General features: G+C 43.2%; 1 protein-coding gene across 1 annotated transcript in view; it reads left to right on the forward strand.

Moving 5' to 3' along the window:
• IQCH (IQ motif containing H) overlaps positions 1-14,248 on the forward strand; it is a 69,573-nt gene that overhangs the window by 7,329 nt on the left and 47,996 nt on the right. Inside the window, exons 6-7 of the mRNA XM_063142665.1 lie at positions 6,571-6,654; positions 13,214-13,389. Of these exons, the coding sequence (XP_062998735.1) occupies positions 6,571-6,654; positions 13,214-13,389 (260 nt within the window). The remainder of the gene's footprint in view (positions 1-6,570; positions 6,655-13,213; positions 13,390-14,248) is intronic.

Consider the following 14,248-nt stretch of genomic DNA (forward strand, 5'->3'; position numbering starts at 1 on the left):
GCTTAATATATTGTCCAGTTCCCCTCCCTTATCTGTTGTAATTTCTAGGAAATTTTCTGATTACACAAGATGATAAGCATGTTAAACCAATACAGTAATGGGGTATAATTCTCCACTAAGAATGCACCCTCCCATTTCCTAAATCAATATGTGAATCTTAAAAATTAATGCTAGTTTTGCAATTGCAGTAAGACTGTCTGGTCCATTGGGTTATCTCTGTGTGGGAAAGGATTCTCTCACCAAGTCAACATGCTGAGCTTTTGTGGTGTGTGTTTTTCCAATGAAATAAACAGTTCTGCTCCACAGCACAGCTCTGTGGAAACTGTGTATAATATATGATTATGGAAGCATTCTCTTCTTCCATGTAATCCATTAACCCCCATCTTAAACCTCCTTTCACTGCTAAGTGGGAGTTCAATCTCTGGCTATTGTTCAGTTTCTCAACCCACATGCAGAGCTATGAGAATTTCAAAGACAGCTCCTTAATGCATGAAGCCCAGCCTAGCACCCCATCCTGCAATTCCCAGAAGGCTGAGAGTGAGACCTGCTGCTTCACTGGGACATGGGTGGGTGGTATCTGGATGCAATTCTGGGTCTTGAGGACAAAACCTGACATCCACCAAGGGGGGTAAATAAGGTTGTCAGAAACCAATCTACCACTGCTTCAATTGCATTGGAGCGCCCTTTAAAGCCAGGTCCTTCAGGGTCCTGGAATATCTTCGAACCATTGTTTCCTGTACACTCTTCCTATACGTAGCAATGCTCAATGATACCACACCAAGATCCCAGTTTCCTACTCGTAACATAGAATCATAGAATAGCAGAGTTGGAAGGGGCCTACAAGGCCATCGAGTCCAACCCCCTGCTCAATGCAGGAATCCACCCTAAAGCATCCCTAAGAGATGGTTGTCCGGCTGCCTCTTGAAGGCCTCTAGTGTGTTTTGTATTAAAAATTTCCTGCCTCCACCATTTCCCCTAAGGTTCCAGATAAGTAGAAATGGGGGGAACCTAGGAAGCTGCCTTATACTGAGTCAGACCCTTGGTCCATCTAGCCCAGAATTGTCGACACGGACTGGGAGGAGCTCTCCAGAGTTTCAGGAAGGATTCCTTTCCTTGCCCTACCTGGAGAAGGTGGGGATCGAACCTGGGACCTTCTGCGTACAAAGCACGGGCTCTGTCACACTGAACTATGAAAGGGGTACTATGTGAAGGTCAGCCTAGGTATTGTGCCCAGTTTGGGGATGCCTAGTTCTGGCCCCAGCGCAGTGCTACAAAAGATACACGTTGCACTACTGTTAGGATTGTCACCCAGGCTAGCTTTTAGGCCCCTTCCAACTCTACTAGTATACTATGAAGGTTGGTCTTTTTCTTGGTATGTTTTGGCAGATTTTACTTTCCCACACAGGACCTTATAATTAATCATCATGTTGGAGAGCTGAAGGAACTTCCCCTCAGGGGAAACCACTGAGTAATCTTTCACCTGCTGTTGTGGTTTGTATTTTGGTTTGCTTGTATGAGCATCTGGAAGTGTTTTGCTAAACTTTCTCCTTGTTCCACTGGCAAATTGCACACCTTCGTCTGTTCCTTTCAGATAACCTAGACTGTCTGAGATGGCAAGTCAGGGTCCCCTCTTAAGTGCCTTTACTATTCCACTACCTGAATGGGGATTTCCCCCCAAAGAAACGTGTTTAGGAACAGAATCGCACAGGTTGATGATATGGAAAGGATCCTAATTTAGTTAAGGTAATTGAATCGATTACTTTCCAATATCATCTTCTGTATCAGCCATGATATAAAATATATAAATCACCCATAATATAAATGGAACTGTTTTGTTTAGAGGTCATATACCTTTAAATGTCTTTGTCTTTGTGGCTGCTGCCTTCAAACACTGCTTTTAAGCTTTTCTAAAGCATCTGGCTGGTCACTGCTGGAAATGCTATACTATAGATAGCAATTCACATGTCCTACAATTAATTCTCAGTGATCAAAATCTCATTCAACAGCTCCTCCCCCAAAGCCAGACCTATAACAATGAGCCTAAAATGTCTGCTACCCGTTTTCCCAAAAAGTGGTGCCTCAGGTGCAACTATGAATTTCGCCCCATTACCCAAGATTCTGGGGGTGTTGGTCATATGCAATATGGAAAATGCATCGCTTTAATCTTGTTAATAGGCATTTCAAGAACACACATCAAACCTCTAGTATCACACTTGCTATTGATTTCATGACAACCCTTCCTGCTGGCAATTGATCTCGTGTGTTTTTTTACAGCAGGACAATTTTTAGGCAGGCAAATTTGGAACGAGCTAACTTTCAGAATCCTTTTAGATGGGAACGGTAACTGTCAACAATGTGCTATATAGAAATCATTTTGAAGGGGATCATGCAATCAGTGTCAAGTAATCATTCTAGCTTTGATAGCTGAAGAAGCCTATTTACACATTTCAGCCCTATAAAAAAGCAGCTGCCACCCGCCAGGCAATGGGCCCTGGGAAACCCCAGGCAAGCTTTATTTTCAGGAATGGGAAGGGCCCCGCAGAAGTCCTTGGTGGACTGAGGGCGAGGTGATCCAGTGTCACTGCAGTCCTTTTAATAGAGAGAGAATGCGGGTGCGAATTTCAAGTTAACTCATTGAAAAGGAAAATGATCTTTTAGTTAACGAGTCGCTCTATCAAGAAAAGATCCTTGCTTTTATAATTTAATTTGCTTTTATATTTTAATACAAATACATAAGTGTTTTGGGATGCAGAATTAATTCTGTGTGAATTTAACATCACAGCCCTCTCTAACAAACAATTGAGTCATAATTGTATGTGGATTTACTCATAAAATAATCTTTTTAAAATCTAGTTCTATTCATTGTCTTCCATTATACAATCTTCCAGTTGTTTTTTTATTCTTTTTTCTTTATTTTTTTATTTTAAACATCACAAACAATCTTTACTTCACATATAATACATACAAACAAAAGTATTCACAAAACAACTACACTAAAATACAATAATAAAAATTTAAGGATAAGGTTAAAGTATATTTTGGCCCTCTTCATGCCAGAAATGCTAACTAACTTCTTAATTACTATTAATATGTTAATCAAATTCAATTCTTTCTTATGACTTATCTGAACCTCATACATTGGATTCACAGAATCAATCTTCCAGTTCTTATCGTGTCCTGCTCTGGGAGAATTGATAGCAAACAAGACAATTAAACAGCTTAAATTAGGAGTACTATGTTTGAACCTGGGGATGCCTCATTTCACCTGCTTCTGAGCAATATTGCAGGGAGATGGTGAATATTTTGGCACTAAAAGATTCTTTAAAAAGCTGTAGATTATGTTTCCGCTATCATTAAAAAAAATGTAGGCTCTTGCTATCACGGTTTAATGGAAGTATAATTTGCTGTAATTCACAGGAAAAGATGTTTGTGTCTGCCATATTCAAAATGAAGCCAGGATACAATTTTGTCAAATTTTAGTTGGATTTAAAGCTCAGTGCAGTTGTGTGGTTTTGAGTATACAATACTTTTTCCATCATATCTTATGTATTTTGGGGTTCTGTGGGATGTTCGTGGCAGTCTGAGAAACTGCAGAGTAGGACAACTTTTGTACCAAATTTCAGCTCTATATATGTTGTTCAAGAACCGTATGAATTTTGATATCCCTTTCAGTTAGTGAGGCCCAATATAAAACATAATTTTATAAATAATGACTTATATAATGACACACACTCATACATAGGCTTTATTATATATACTTCAATGAACTTGTTGTTTTCCACCTCAGACTGAAGAGAATGTGTCAGCCAGAGACAACTTGTTTCTCAATGGTGGTTTTACAACTCCACGGTAGAGTTTTTACACCACCATTGAGGAATGTGTTGTCTGGTGGGAAAATTCCACCCCACAGTGCAGGTTTTTTGGAAAACAGACCATGCTGAATATCCACGCTGTGCAGAGGAGAGTTCCTGCACAACCATTGTGTTGCGTGGTGTGGCGGGCTCTGTGGAGTTTTCCGTTGCATTAAGTTGACTTTTTCCACTGGCTACAGAGTTCTCTGGCAAGAGAGGCGAAAGCGAATGCTGCTCTAGGAGAGCCAGCCAGGATTTATTTATTTTTATTTATTTTTTTGCAGCATTGGCTGATGGGATATCATTGGGAGGATCGGGGAGGCGAGAGGGTGGAGGAACTGTCAATCAAACGTCCCAATGGATTTTACTCAACTCCATGGTAGTCCACAGTCACACAACGGTGGAGTTATAACATGTAAACCGCCCAGAGAGCCCTGGCTATGGGAGCGGTATATAAGTTTAATAAATAAATAAATAAATATATGTTGTGTGGGGAGTACCTCCTAAAAACTCAACCTTGAGTGGAGTTTTCACACTGCGTTGATTAACGTGTTATCTGAACCGAGTCCCCCCTTCTATATATATAATATGGAAATGTTTGCTTGTATGTCCTCAGTAAACTTCAAGGCATACATCTAATTGAGGCTTTCAGGATTTTTTCTACCTATATCTGAGATGGTTTTAGGTGTAGTGAAAATTTTGACTGCCATCTTGAAGTAAAATGGTGGCCAATCAATTTTTTTTACAGACTTACTGCTTCAAGACCAGTTGATCGATTTTAATCATACAAAATTACATCTGCCATCTTGAAACAAAATGGCAGCCAATATAAATTTTCAATATTTATAGCTTCAATACCATTAGATCGATTTCAGCCAAACTTGTCATGATGATTCAGCAGTGCAGCGAGCAAATTTTAACCATACAAAAAGAACTATAAAATTAATAGCAATTAGTAAACAAAAACGGAAATTGTCTAAAAAGTAATATAAACTTGCTGTACCTGTTGTGAAAAATTTCACAACCATGTGTGTGAAACTTGCGCTTTGATAACTTCATTAATCTGCTGTTTTACCCAATCTTGAGATTTCACACATTCATATTAAATTTGTATTAAAACTGTTAGAGATAGAATGGAACATTGAGTGAGAAAGTTGTTCAGTTCCCACACATAACACCCCCATACACTCCCACACAACACATCCCCCTCCCACACACAACACACACCCATCCACCCTCATGTACTGTGCATCCGTTAAGCTTCACAATGCAAATTATTATAAACTTTTACAATTAATTATGAAGCTGTCAATTTATTTTCAGGATGCGATTATTTTTCTGCAAATCTAGGCATCGGCGGCTTTAATTTGAGACCATTCCAGGCTTGATCAGATAATATTTAAGGGTCAAAACAGAGTGAACAAAAATTCATATACACCAGTTGCTGGGGAACATGGGTGGGAGGCTGCTGTTGCACCATGTCCTGCTTTGTTGGTCCCTGACTGACAGCTGGTCTAGGCGGACCCTGGGTCTGATCCAGCATCAGGGCTCTTTTTATGCTCCATATTAATGTATAGATACAATACACAGGTAACTCCATGGTGGAGGCCATGCCTTGGGGTTCCAGTGGACATGGCTTCACTCAAGTGGAGCAGGCACAATGTCTGTGTAGGACTTTGTTGTATCAAGCTAAGGGCTCTTCTCAACTCAGGCAAAGCCAGGGTCGTTTTCTAGTATTTCATAAATATAATGTCCTTCTGAAACCTAAGTATGTTACTTTATTGCTTCGATTCCAAGACATCTCTAAAAACGGGGTGCGTCTTAAAATCGCGAGTGCGTTTATTATTTCTTAGAATCAAAGCTTTTTTTCTGTTGGTGGTACTGAAATTAGTGTGCGTCTTACAATCGATGGCGTCTTAGAATCGAAGAAATACGGTACTTTATACATCAGGGTTTTTTTTTTTTAAAAAAAAAGTGATAAAAAGAGGTGAACCTTCTCGGAGCTGTCATTGTCTCCCGTATTATATGGCCTTTGATTTGAATGAGACTCAAGGGCCAGTTTTATACAATTTGAATCTTTTCCTGTTTCAGGCTGCCTGGGTTGGAGGTTCCATATTTAATACTTCCCCAGTGCGGGATGGTAGGAGAACTATTAAAAAACAGAAAAATAGCAAGTCAAAGAGAAAGCTGGCTACACATTTATAAACTGCACTTCCACCAAATGGTTCCAAGGGCAGTTAATATCGATGCTCTTCAGCCAAATCCCAGCATGTGCCGACGACCATTTTAGATATTCAAGCCATAGTTGGTCAAATCGTCTGAACCAAGGGATCATGGGTTATGTGAGGGTTGTTTAATCCAACAACACAGCGTTGATTGTGTGATAGTTATTTAACACTTTCATAATCCATGGTCCCCAGCTTTGGATGAAATGACAGCCGCGACTTCACTATTCAGAGAACACCCGGCATGTCGCAGCTTATGCCACAGCGCACTGTGGCTTAAACAATTCATGGCGTTCTATGATCACTGAATATCCGTGAATTGTAGACTGGTTTTATTCTAAACTGTGAAACTGCTATAAAAAGTTGACAACCAAAGTTGTCCCTTCTCAAGGAAAACAAAATATAGGAGCCCAAGTTTTCAAACCTAGGTTTGAACTTTGCGTGAAGGTCTTTGTGAGTGAGACTCCTACTAATGTATTGTGATGGCTTTTCAGGGTATCCTCAGCATATTCGAGATGCAACTTCTGATTTTGCTATTCATCAGGGAATGCAGATTGGACGGCTATGTGAAATACAAGGTACTGACATGCTCCTGCCTGCCAAACAGCCGCCTTGATTCTTGAAGAAAAACCCACAGTTCATTAGATTGCCCCAAAGACATTTTAACCTCTCATCTCCCAAAAGAATCTGCAACAAATTGAGTCTTTCCTGCTAAAGGTTTCATGATTATCTCTCCTCTAGGCCTCTTGGGACTTATATCCAAGTAAACATAGGATTGCCCTGTAATTCCCCCAGCAAATCACAAAAATGTGTAGCCTGCAAACAATGTTTCACTAGCCTACATGCCCACACATTGTACATCACTCATGGGTTATTTGTGCCCTAAGAGAATGGAGGAGCCAACTTTTGTTCACCTTCCCTCCCTAATCAGCTGGAGGAGGCACCGTGTAGCAGGATTTCATTTAAGTGCAGTTTATTCTGTTTTGCTGTCATGCCCCAAGCCTGTTTCTCTGGTAGAGAAATTCTGCCATGCTCACAGGGGCCAAAAAACTACATAGCTTAACTACCCTCGTGCAAGCACCGAGTTATTACTGACTCTTGGAGGGACGCCAGCTTTCGCTGACGTTTTCTTGGCAGGCCTTATAGCGGGGTGGTTTGCCGTTGCCTTCCCCGGCTGTTATTACCTTTCCCCCAGCTAACTGGGTACTCATTTTACCGACCTCGGGAGGATGGAAGGCTGAGTCAACCCGAGCCGGCTGCCTGAAACCAGCTTCCGCTGGGATCGAACTCAGGCCGTGGGGAGTATTTCGGCTGCAGAAACTGCTGCTTTTGACTCATGCAGCCCAATGCAGTGCAAAGCAAATAGCTTTTGAAACCGAGGTGCCCCATCAAGTATTGCAGTTTTGAAACTGCAACACCTGATGAAGCGCCCCTACCAGTATTCTATGGTCAGCTTCCGAGGCCCTTCTCCAAGAGCCTCCTCCAAGGTTGGCACCCCCGAAAACGATCGTGTAACTTGCCTGTAAAAGAGACGAGGAAGAAGCGTCCTTGCCGGCGCCGCCACCCAACTCCCTCCTCGCCAGCCGGCTTGGAGAGCTCGGCAGAAGAAGGCAGGATGGAGAGCGGAAGAAGCTCTCCACTCCGCCTTCTTCCCCCAAGCTCTCTGTCCCAGCCGGTGAGGAGGTCTGTGGGTGGCGCCGGCGCCAGCAAGGACGCTTCTTCCTCGTCTCTTTTACAGGCAAGTTACACGATCGTTTTCGGGGTGCACTGGGGGCGGATGGAAGCGCCCTGAGAACGACGTGCGGATTCCCCCCAGGTGGGCCTGAAGTAGCTCTTTGAATCTGTGACAAACCGGTACGTCTGCAGCTCCGCCCCTCCAGGTAGGACTGGTTGCAAGACACCTGTTGCCTATTTTCCTCAGAGACAGGCTGCCACCGCCCACATATGAATGGCTCTTATTGAATAGTAATATTAAATAACTCATAACCTGGATATCTTGAAATTCAGATGTATGGAGACAGACGGACCCCATTTCTAGCGCTTCCTTTAAACTCTTGAACAACCATGTTAGCGTGTTTGCTAATCAATCTAGTGCATGAGTAAGGCCAACTTCCAATTCAATCATTTTTTTAAAGAACCAAGCAGAGAGAAGTTCAGAAATAGTGGCTTTTAAAAATAAAATGAAACAGCAAACTAGCTCACTGATTCTTAATTCTCAAGAAGCTGAGATTTACTGACCAAAGCAGCTTTGCTGGGGAAGGCAATATTCCCCCTGGACATCCAGAGTGTAGAAGAGTTTTTCCGTGACTCTTTGCCAACCACTTAAAAAACAAAGAAAAGGTTTCCCAATGCAGGTATTTCCGGGGTGGGTGGGGGGTGGACAGCTCCCAGAGAGGGAAAATTCAAACTTACCAGTTCTCCTGGTGGTTTCTGCGATGCCTACTTATAGTAGAATCATAGAATAGCAGAGTTGGAAGGGGCCTACAAGGCCATCGAGTCCAACCCCCTGCTCAGTGCAGGAATCCACCATAAAGCATCCCTGACAGATGGCTGTCCAGCTGCCTCTTGAAGGCCTCTAGTGTGGGAGAGCCCACAACCTCCCTAGGTAACTGATTCCATTGTCGTACTGCTCTAACAGTCAGGAAGTTTTTCCTGATGTCCAGCCGGAATCTGGCTTCCTTTAACTTGAGTCCATTATTCCGTGTCCTGCACTCTGGGAGGATCGAGAAGAGATCCTGGCCCTCCTCTGTGTGACAACCTTTTAAGTATTTGAAGAGTGCTATCATGTCTCCCCTCAATTTTCTCTTCTCCAGTCTAAACATGCCCAGTTCTTTCAGTCTCTCTTCATAGGGCTTTGTTTCCAGACCCCTGATCATCCTAGTTGCCCTCCTCTGAACACGCTCCAGCTTGTCTGTGTCCTTCTTGAATTGTGGAGCCCAAAACTGGACGCAATACTCTAGATGAGGCCTAACCAGGGCAGAATAGATCAGTACCTCACGTGATTTGGAAGCTATACTTCTATTAATGCAGCCCAAAATAGCATTTGCCTTTCTTGTAGCCGTATCGCACTGTTGGCTCATATTCAGCTTGCGATCTACAACAATTCCAAGATCCTTCTCATTTGTAGTATTGCTGAGCCAAGTATCCCCCATCTTGTAACTGTGCATTTGGTTTCTATTTCCTAGATGTAGAATTTGGCATTTATCCCTATTAAATTTCATTCTGTTAAATTTCATTCTATTTCATTAAATTTCATTCTGAGCCAGCCTGGAATGTGTATACGAAGGCGAAGTTTGGGTTCTGTCACAGCCTGACCATACTTGGTGTGTTCTTTGTTAGAAGATCTTTCCAGCGAAAGGGGACTGGGTGGACTGGGGAGGGGTTGGTTCATCACAGGACCCCTCCCAGGGCTGTTCAGTCTTTAAAATGTAACTGGTGACCTTTCCCCTCTTTGTGGCCAGCCCCTTAAGCAAAGCGACAAAAATATTAATTTGCTAGTGTCCAACATCTCTGGCTCCCCAGAATGACATACTTTACATGATTCATTTATATTTCAGCATCATTATTATTTCATAAATGCCATTTAGGAAGTTTGCACAAAAATGTATTCTGAAAATTTATAGGAGCCTAAAATAATCACTTAATTGCCTTTATATATTATGAAGGCACTAATGTTGTTTTGTCCTCAGTACGGTTCTTTTATGTTGTAGTGTTTATTTTAGGAAAGATTTGTTACTTCTGAACGACTTAGGAAGTGAGAGGCAGCGTGTAACCACACACGTCCCTTTGGAAGCTTTGCTGCTCCTTGCATTCGAACTCTTCCCCACCTTCAGTGTATGTGTTACACCTGTATCCCATCCTTCTCCAAGCAATCTCCGGGGAAATAGCAAGATACGACCTGTTCAAGCGGCCACGTCGTTTGCTTGTGCCTTTGGACTGGGCCTGCAAAATGGACCTGTGTGTTGACAGATAGTTGCGGAGTAGCAACATGGCAGCCGGCAGCACTGTCATTTATTGATTTTATTCTTCATATACCATCATCAATGTGGAAAGGTCCCTACCCTGAGGAACCGACAATCTAGAATTCAGCATGGTGGTGGAGATAACAGAGAAAAGGGAAATGCCCTTCCTATAGAGTTTGCATCCAGAGATGGCCATATCCCACTGGCTGTTTCCATTCCACCAGATTTCTGTTATGACCACTATGTCTATGTTCTCCTTTAAAACCAAGGACTCCAACATCCCCCGTCTGACGTTACTTTAGGAACGCCTCTGTATGGCATCCCTCTCCAAAAGTCTCCGGTCTGTGCATTTCCCTGGTACCTTTTTGAAATTAAGCACTAGCAGTTTTGTTCAATTCTGTTTCAAGAAGCACCTGTCCCTTTCATACAGGCCTGGCGTATCTCCAAATATTCCCAGTGCCTAACAAATCTAACTCCCTCCTCCCTGCACCACCATCTCACCCATGCATTAAGGCCCCTCACCTTCATCTGTCTAGCTGGCCCTGTGTGTGGCACAGGTAGCATTTCAAAGAACATTAACTTGGAGGTTCTGGCTTTCAACCTCCTACGTAGTAACATAAATGTTGCTTCCAGGACATCGCAAATACATTTTCCCACGTCATTGATGCTGACGTGTGCACCCTGACTGCTGACTCCACCCCAGTGCTAACAGGCTATGTAGACAATGCAGAGTTTGACGAGATCCAAAATAACTCGATGGAAAAGAAAGATCAGATGTCGTAAAATAACGTTTTGTTTTCTGTCCTTCAAAGTAGCCAAATGTGGTTTTTGCCTGTGGCATATATTTCTGGGCATGCTGCAGAGGTTTAAATCCAGTGGCAGGATTTATTCTTTGAAGCATCTTTTCGGAGAGCTCTTCAAGCCATTTACACATTCTAACCGCTGAAGAAGGATCAGAAATGTATGTCACTGTGGGGCCTGACTTTCTGAGACGCTCGGGTAACCCGGCACAGGACACAAATAACAGCAAAACCCTTTATTGCAACCGATCAGGTTGCACAGACCGGCTTTCCAGTGCTCACATCGGAGCTTACAGCATTTATAGACCTCAATAAATCAGGTAGCTTAGGCAGAGGCTACTGGCATGTTGCTTTGTTCAAGAGGAAATTCCAAGAATCCACACAATATCAGAGTCCAGTAATATATTCCAAATCAGAGTCTAAATGACACAGGCTTCAAGACAGACAAGAGTTCAAGATTCACAAAAAGGCCAGGCAAGAAGGTAGTTAAGACGTTCCCATCAAAGGCTCTTTGACTTCTGCACTGACTTAAATACAGGGAAGGAGTTGCTAAAGCTTCCCTTTCTGATGATCTATCCTGAGTCTGGCCCATAAGCAAGCATGGTGTCTGAGAGAGTGTCTCGCTTGTGCTGTCAGCAGTCGCTGCTGTAACCTGGGACAGGCACACCTGAGCCCTGTCCCCCTGCAGAGTCCTCCCCCTCCTCGGTTCTCACAAGCCCAGGCTGTAAATCAGAGGCCTCATTCAAGGCTGAATCTTTCAGCTGTAGCTGATAGGGAGGGTCACCCTCCTTTGGCCTGCAACCAGATGGGAAGGCGGACAGAACCGAGCTCCCAGGCCCTGAACTTCCCACGACTGGACTGGGTTCTAAGTCATCCTGATTTAACTCTGAATAATCATTCTGGTCTGATTCTGAATCAGACTCTTGCTCCAAAGCTGTCGAGCCCACAGCTAGGCCCAACAGCCACGGGACTGAAATGTTTGGGCTACTCTGAAGAATCAAACCTTATTTTCCTGCACCCTGAGACTTGTTTTCTCTTTTCTATCATAAAGGTAATATCCACCAACCTCTCTGCCTCTCTCAGCTTCTCCAGGTCAGCTGCCTTGAGCTCAATGGAATGAACTTGTTCCGTGGGAGCCAGGAGCTCATTGCACTGAGCACACATCCACAACTTCTTTCCAGTAGTCAGATAATCATACATTTGACACTCTGTGAAATACCCTTCTCATATATGCTTGGAATCCTCCAACATGAACCCTAGGGAAAGAAAACAGGGTCCAGACAGTAAGGCTAGTTGTAGGTTATAAACACTCGTGTCTCAGGAGTGGAAGAGCGGGATCTTGCATCTTTGAGATTCCAAGTACCAATAAATAGGCCGTTCCCTTTGGAGCCACAAGCACAACGCTCATCTCGTGCAAGAATAACTTCAGGGAGGAAACCAAACAGCACTGTGGTGTATTGTGCCTTGGTCAAAAGTACACATCAAGTATCCTTTATGACCAGACTGTGAGTTGCTTTAGACACAAGTCAAAGCAGTGTATAAAATGGTTCTTTCTGCAGCCTTCTCAGAGTAAATAGCAATTCCTACCAACATTAAAGCAGATCATTTCATAGAACCATAAAATAGTAGAGTTGGAAGGGATCTATAAGGCCATTGAGTCCAACCCCCTGCTCAATGCAGGAATCCACCCTAAAGCATCCCTGACAGAGGGCTGTCCAGCTGCCTCTTGAATACCTGCAGTGTGGGAGAGCCCACAACCTCCCTAGATCATTGGTTCCATTGTCATACTGCTCTAATAGAAAGTTTTTCCTGATGTCCAGCTGGAATCTGGCTTCCTTTAACTTGAGCCCATTCTTCCATGTCCTGTACTCTGGGATGATTGAGAAGAGATCCTGGCCCTCCTCTGTGTGACAACCTTTCCAGTCCTTGAAGAGTGCTATCATGTCTCCCCTCAGTCTTCTCTTCTCATGGCTAAACATGCCCAGTTCTTCCAGTTTCTCCTCATAGGGCTTTGTTTCCAGACCCCTGATCATCCTTGTTGCCCTCCTCTGAACCTTCCTCCAGCTTGTCTGCATCCTTCTTGAAATGGGGTGCCCAGGATTGGACACACTTTTTGGCTAAGTATCTCTACAACAGTTCTCAGACCAGTTGTCCCCCCAACTTGTTCCTCTGGCTTTCAGTGCTTTGCCCAAAGAGAGAGAGAGAGAATTGAGTGCACAATGGGGGTGGGGCGAGATAAGAAGTTTAAAGTATTTGTGAAACAGATATCTACTTTCTCTGTCAGGGTTGTTATAAACAGTGATCCTGATGAACAATGTTACCTTTATACCAATAATTAATAGTGGGTCTCTGCATGGTGGGTTTTGTTTTTTTAGATTCTAATGTGGATGTCATCTATATTTGCCCCCATCAAATGAGCAAGGAGATGCTGCAATATTACGATAAACTCTTGGGTCTGCAGCCAGCCGTTAGATCTGGGAACCCCGAGGACATCACTGACCTGCAGGACAGGTTCAAAATTCTCACCCCTGAAGCCATAAACAGCTTCCCTGTGAGTTTGTATCTTCTAATTACTACAGCTGGGGGGAATGCCGTAAAATTAAATTGGAAATTTTATAACTTGCAATGCTCTGGTACCCATCAGTGAAATATTATTGCAAGTTTTAAGAGCTTCACAGATTAAGTGACTAGTTAAGAGTGTTGGAAATAAATGCCGTGGTTTAGCTTTGCCGGCTGAAAGCTGAGCTGAGCTAAGCCCTTCTTTCTCCACTGGTCTCTGCCTGATGTCTGGCCCCATCTAGAACTCTGAACTTAAGAGATTTATAGTGTGATAGAAAGCAGAAGCCTCAAAATGCTTCTTCTGCTCAAACTTTCCTTCTTTGCAGCTGTGCAGATAGTTGTTCCCTTCCCTCCCTCCCTCCCTCCCTCCCTCCCTCCTTCCTGCTTTTATTGTGGCAAAATCCAATTTAGGACTCTTTTTCCCCCCTTGGATTGTTTAATGGCTTTAATTGAGAGGTGTTAGATATGTGTCTTGTTTTGAACCCATCTAGCCATTTTTAATTCTCCGGAACCCACTCCAAAAGGATGACACACACACACACACACACACACACCTCAGTTCTCCAACTACTGTACTCTTGTTTTTGAAAGGGCTTTTCATAATGCTGCAATGCAGTCAGCTCGTCTGTGTCGGGATGCTCCTTTGGTCACTTGAAATTCACAGACACTCAGCTGAAAGTTGGCGGTCTTGGCTATATCGAAGCAATGCCCACTTGTCCCTGCCCAGGTATCCTTGAAGTACAAAACATCTTTCACTGCAAGATTCTGGCTAGGTCATTATTTGTACTATAAAACGATGATGCCTCACCATATGAGAACTCTTTAGGTACTGTTATCACAACATGCAAATT

Source organism: Elgaria multicarinata, chromosome 16 (genome assembly GCF_023053635.1).
Source record: "Elgaria multicarinata webbii isolate HBS135686 ecotype San Diego chromosome 16, rElgMul1.1.pri, whole genome shotgun sequence".
In the NCBI taxonomy this organism is placed as follows: Eukaryota; Metazoa; Chordata; class Lepidosauria; order Squamata; family Anguidae; genus Elgaria; species Elgaria multicarinata.